Source organism: Copidosoma floridanum, unplaced genomic scaffold (genome assembly GCF_036245765.1).
Source record: "Copidosoma floridanum isolate Cflo_tuat_1 unplaced genomic scaffold, Cflo_Japanese_pri ptg000004l, whole genome shotgun sequence".
Taxonomy (NCBI): domain Eukaryota; kingdom Metazoa; phylum Arthropoda; class Insecta; order Hymenoptera; family Encyrtidae; genus Copidosoma; species Copidosoma floridanum.
This window is the reverse complement of record NW_028321881.1, coordinates 5458820-5465311: the sequence shown is the minus strand read 5'-3', so window position 1 is coordinate 5465311 and position 6492 is coordinate 5458820. Positions and strand designations below refer to the sequence as shown.

Sequence of the window (6492 nt, the reverse complement as noted above, 5' to 3'; positions counted from 1 at the left end):
GTAACAAATTCAGCCATTTATAATTGCCTGGCAAACTAAATTTTTTTCACATCAAATCTTTTAAACTACAATTAAATTGTTCACATAAACAAAATTTGAGTATGCTATTAGTTGAGTATTAACTAATTTTACATTTTTGCATGAGATTTTGGAAGTTTGCATTATAGAATTCTTTGCCGCGATCAGTTTGCATGTTAATGGGTACTCGTCCTTTTTTTAATATTTAAGGTGGCTCCAGTGGCCTCAATGTTAAAATTATAAATAACCCAACCGAGGTTAATAAAATTGAATTACATTCTTTGAATTCCCATCTTTCTATTTGTATAAAAAAAAATTAAGGTTGACGATGAAAATTTTAAGAAATCATGCTTACAAAATCGTAGATTTAAGACAGGTTAGATAGGAAATGCAAGCTTACGCGATATACAACCTACTGCTGCACTTATATAAATAACCCGTAAGGTGTAAAAAAGATACTATCTTGTATATATTATTACGCAGTTTTCGATGACATGAGAAAAGTGTCTTGTTATCGAACAAAATCTTTAAATAATTGGAGACTAAGTATACAGTTGCGAGTGCAAGTCAGCTCTCAGCTATCTGCATTCTGCAGAGTACATATATATAGGTATAACTACTCTTGAACTTAGGAGCGTACCGTAACAGTTCATCAATTAGGGCACCATAAAACTTTTTTGTTTTTTTATATTAACTCACTAAAGTAACAGATAAAATGTAGAATATGGCTTACAACAGTCTCTACGATAGTTTTATACCATATTTTAAAGAAAATAATAATTAATTTTTAGTCTCCCCATTTGATACGGCACTAGGCGCTGGAGCCACCTTAATGCATTGCTGCAGTTACTTCCTCGCCAGCTTTTTCTTGATAGGTACAGCCCATGCGTACTTGGAGAAAACATATTTTACAGTGAGCATATACCGAAACCCTTTGTTTTCACGAGCGTAAGGCTGCATCTCTACAAGGTCTGCTTGCCAAGTCTTGTCTAAGCCATGTATGTTGAATTTTTGGCGAGGATAGTTACGCCTGGCTGCCTTATGGAGTTCCTCAACGATTTGCTCCATGTATTAATTGTCTAGGCTTAAGTTTTTTGAATCAGCTTGAATAAATGGATATTTTTTTTGCAAGTTGTACATAAAAATTCGAAAGCTATCTATTTCTTTTTCAAGTCTTTTAACTATTTCCATCAAGTAAGCATAATTTACTGCATCTTGAGGATGTTTTGGTGTTCCAACATTGCACAGTCTTCTATTATCTAAGTCATACTGTCCATCTACGGTAAGTTTGCATCCAATACCAGGAGGACCTTGGCTGCCGCCTCCGGTCCTACTCAATTTTTGACCGAATACATCGACACTCCTTTTGATACTGAAGTAATAATTACATACATCAATATATATATCCTCCCTCATGAAGCTCTTCGATAAGTGATATAATTTCATTGTCATGACTTGTATTTCCTGCTGACTTTTCAGCTATTAATAAGCGTAAGCGATCTACTAACTTATTAGGATCTTTCCAATGTATATAATCTACTTGTTGCGTTATTTAAGCAGTTTTATAATAAGGTCGCAATGAGCCACCTTTCTTGCCAGTCATGATATTAAACATTGGAGCGATAATTTTATTGAACTTATAACTATTATGGGTTCGTATAGCTCCAGTTCTTTTAAACCCTTTCCATGAACATTTAAAGTTTGTAATATTATGTAGTATTTTTCAAAATCCTCCTGTGTCAACGAAGATTCATTAGAATGCTTTTTGATAAGTAGCTCCATTATTCCAGGAGTCATTGGAAAATTGAAATCATTCATATTGATACGATTGTTTTCAAAGTCTATTCGCGAATCACCAAGCTTGTACATCGCATTTTCTTTCCGTACTCCATACTTTAAATCTAATAAATCTTTCTGATTTTCATTGAGAATTTGTAAATAAAAAATATTTAATAAACTCTTACTAATTTGCACTGAATGAACTAATTAATTCTAAATAGTATTATTTAACTTCAGTATTATCATCACTTTCACTAATGGCAGACTCGAATGCTATATCACTTTCACTAAACTTTTCTCTGTTTTTTGGATAATTTTCTTTATAAACCTTATTATTTTCTTTATCTTTTTTATTATTAAAATAATTATAAGTAACAAAATGATTACTATTATTTTTTTGTTTTTTTGTTTTGGCAACAATTTCCATTAGAGGGTCTGTAATTGGCTTAAAAGTTTCACTTTCAGCCCCATTTTTCCCAAACTTCAATCGTCTCTATTTTCTTCTAACAGCCTCACATACCTTCACTAACTGTTCAGGATTGAAGTGAATTTAGTCCACGTTTATACATTAAACCTATTCTTAGGAATTCACCTTGACTTGTACATCTTTATTTCTCTGCGAGCAGTCACACTGCAAATGTAAACAAAGACTTTCACCCATGTTACAGACAATTTTTTTCTTTTCTTAAGTTCTCTTTCTCTTTCTATTATTTTCCAATATTTTAGTTTCACACGAGCCACTGCTCTGCGTAGCAGTACACATAAATATATGCTAACAAATACATATCTGTTCGTGCACTGCTCTGCGAAGCAGCCTAATGAGTCAGTCTGCTTTCGGCGCGTACAGCTAAAGCAACTCACAGTACTCGCTTGCTATATGTAAGGAGGCTCGAGACTCGACGCCTTGCATATACATAAAGACCGCGTTTTCCAATCTGTAAAATAGTCTGTAAATAAATAGTTCCAACAGTTTTATTACATCTCAGTCTTCCTCCATATTTTTGCTGCTTCTTCGTGTGCTTTCGAGTGCACGAAGAGCATCTATTCACAAACCTTACCCAGATCACTGTAATGAGCTTTTTCAAGCTCAGCCACGCCAACCGCAATACAGTCCACTACAGTCAATATCCAACATTTGGTCCTTCGAGCCGGATTACAGTGACGGGAAAGGATACAGTGTTTAAGTGTTAAGTGAAGTTGTGTCACACTGAGAGACTTACAACCTCTCAGTGTGTTGGTGAAGTGCTACAGTTATATTCTCGTGCTAAGAGATTTACGACCTCTTAGTGCATTTGGTCGTAGGAGCCTTACAACCTCCTGCGTACTTCTGTGACGAGTTGAGCTCCTCGTTCACTACTCTCACCTCTTGATTCGTCAAGGCGGGCGGCATTTTCACATTTTTCCACACGCTTTACTACAGCAGCATAATGTCCAAGGATCTGAAAACCTTGTTCAAGCGGCAGCAAGAGTTATATTTGAGAATATTCAATGCCGAGACCAACCTCAAGAAGCTCGGAAAAGACAACATCAATAGATGTGTCGTTGACAAACGTCTCGGTCAACTTCGCAATAATTGGAATGACTTCTTGAGCAACCATTTGAAGATTCTCGACTTGACGGTTGACTGTGAACAAGAAATCGGCTATTTTGCTGAAGATAGTTACGGCATCGCGGAGGAAGCATATCTCTCCTCAGCAGCGTTCATGGCTGATGTGCTGCATAAGCTTCCCGTCCCGCCACATCAAGATACTGCTCCCGCTACAACAGCTCCGTCAAGAAGCATGCCTGCAGTGTCCGTGCCTAATTTCTCGGGTCAATTTTGCGATTGGCTTGAGTTCAAGGACTTATTCTCGGCGATTATTGTGCGTGACTCTCGTCTAAGTAACGTCGAGAAGCTGCAGCAGCTTAAAACCCACGTACAGGGTGAAGCCGCGGAGATGCTGAAGACGATTCAGCTTACAGACGCCAACTTCGAGGTCGCTTGGAAAGCTCTCGAAGACCATTACACGAACAAGAGACGTCTCGTCTCAGCTCTTGTTCGAGATCTGCTCAATCTACCAGTCATCACTATAGAGTCTGCTTCGGAGCTCAAGGCATTGCTTAGTGGCACAGTCAATGCACTTGCAGCGCTTAAGCAACTCAACCGCCACACAGACCATTGGGACGATTTGATCGTTGCACTCACCGTTCGGAAGCTCGATACTCAGTCTTTCCGCGAATGGGAGTCGTCGATTTGCTCTCAAACTGATCCACCTACGTTCGCTCAGCTTAAGACCTTCATAGAGCAGCGCATCTCAATGCTTGAGATCATTAATGCATCTGTGAAGGCCTCCAAGGTCAAGGAGAAGTCAAAAAGCCACGTTGCGCTTAACCAGTCGGACAAACGCCATAAATGCTTCTACTGTCAAGGAGAGCATTTTCTCTATCGCTGTGAAGAGTTTCACGGCAAAACTCCACAGGAACGCAGACAATTCGTCGCCCAAAAGGGTCTGTGCACGAATTGTTTCGGCTCACACAAGCTCACCGATTGCAAGTCAAGCCATCGTTGTCGAACTTGTTCCCGCAATCATCATACGATGCTGCACGATGAGACGTCATCCTCTGCACACGTAACGTCATCAGGTACTTTGCCAGCTGTCTATGGCAAAGACAGTCAAATATATTGTCATCTACAACTACCTGGTACTTCAGCTGTGTGCACGACGCTACTACCAACAGTACTCGTCCAGCTGCAAGGACCCGACGGACGCAGACATATTGCTCGTGCCTTGCTCGACAGCGCTTCACAAACCACGTGTGTCGCAAAAAGCCTGTTGAAAAGGGCGGGCATCGATTATAAACCGCAAGAACATAGCTTGCTGGGAATTGGCGGCTTTAATGGCCCACCAGTGCATGGAATCGCACACCTCAAGATTTCACCGCTAAACGACGACAAGGTCAAAATCGGCTTTGACTCCCAAGTCATCTCGCTCATCACGAAGTACTGTCCAGGCCGACACAAAATTCATAGCGCTTGGCAACATCTAAAAGGCTTAGCAATGGCAGACGATTTTCGCGAGAGACCCTCAGAAATCGAGCTGTTGCTAGGTGCCAATATCCTGCCTCAAGTGCTAAAGGAAGGACTACGAATTGGAGCGCCAGGGACTCCAATGGCTCAACGTACCATTTTTGGATGGACGCTGTCAGGTGTTTTACAAACACCAGCTTCATCTTCATCATCGCAACTTGCACATCATTCTCATCACCTTGTGTCAGTGTCAAATGCAAAGTGTCGTGTAAAAGAAAACAATATTTCGCTCAAGTTTTGTTCACGAAATAGGCGGGCGGAATGTTCAGGATTGAAGTGAATTTAGTCCGCGTTTATACATTAAACCTATTCTTAGAAATTCACCTTGACTTGTACATCTTTATTTCTCTGCGAGCAGTCACACTGCAAATGTAAACAAAGACTTTCACCCATGTTACAGACAATTTTTATCTTTTCTTAAGTTCTCTTTCTCTTTCTATTATTTTCCAATATTTTAGTTTCACACGAGCCACTGCTCTGCGTAGCAGTACACATAAATATATGCTAACAAATACATATCTGTTCGCGCACTGCTCTGCGAAGCAGCCTAATGAGTCAGTCTGCTTTCGGCGCGTACAGCTAAAGCAACTCACAGTACTCGCTTGCTATATGTAAGGAGGCTCGAGACTCGACGCCTTGCATATACATAAAGACCGCGTTTTCCAATCTGTAAAATAGTCTGTAAATAAATAGTTCCAACAGTTTTATTACATCTCAGTCTTCCTCCATATTTTTGCTGCTTCTTCGTGTGCTTTCGAGTGCACGAAGAGCATCTATTCACAAACCTTACCCAGATCACTGTAATGAGCTTTTTCAAGCTCAGCCACGCCAACCGCAATACAGTCCACTACAGTCAATATCCAACACTAACTGATGTAGAACGTCTTTCTCTTATTCATACATTATGCTAGTGATGCTGACGATGATGATGCTTCAATGTCTTATGACTGACTATAATGATTGCACTAAGAGTGTCCTAAATATAGAGCAAAATTATCAAAGCATTTTCTGTAGCAGCCATTATTTATGTGTTTATCTTTATTTATAACAACAAATACATGTTTATCATCATTCCATTAATTAGAGCATAAATTTTTAAATTGAATGTATGGCATGTCGGAGTTTACATGATCATTATACGCATGCTTTAAATTAACTTTATCTTGACGGAATAAAACTAAAAAATTAACGTTATCCCTAACAAGATGCTTAGGTACTTGAGCATATGACTAAAAAAGATAGAAGCAGTCATAACTTTTGTGTCTACCCATTCAGACAAAGGCCTTTAAGTTGTCTTGTTTTGCACAAGCTATATCATCAAAAATCATTATAGAATTTGATAAAGCATCATCGAAAGAAACTACAGTTTCGTGTTCGCTGAAAGTTAAGTACTTCACACCCTCTACAGGCTCCAATAAATCTTTTAAAAACTTGTATTTTGGCTGATGCAACGATTTAGAATACACATACAATTTTCCAACTTAACTCCATTGGGATGCACGATTAAAGCCAATAAGCTGTTAGTTTTACCACAATTAGATGGACCGCAAAATACAGCGCAAAAACTATTGGAAAGTTGTTCACTATGTCGATTCGAATGCTTTTCTTGTCTTACAATAGCGTCGGAA

The 6492-nt window shown here is 39.0% G+C and overlaps 1 protein-coding gene across 1 annotated transcript; it reads left to right on the top strand.

Annotated features, from left to right (window-relative positions):
• The first annotated feature begins 3224 nt into the window (after positions 1–3224).
• Positions 3225–5144, top strand: LOC149375722 (uncharacterized). Its single transcript, XM_089598056.1, has one exon. It carries the CDS (start codon positions 3225–3227, stop codon positions 5142–5144), a length of 1920 nt encoding a protein of 639 aa, XP_089454182.1.
• Positions 5145–6492: the final 1348 nt, after the last annotated feature.

What these genes read in the sequence shown, in the direction of transcription:
- LOC149375722 (XM_089598056.1), top strand. Translation starts at nt 3,225, where the DNA reads ATGTCCAAGGATCTGAAAACCTTGTTCAAGCGGCAGCAAGAGTTATAT.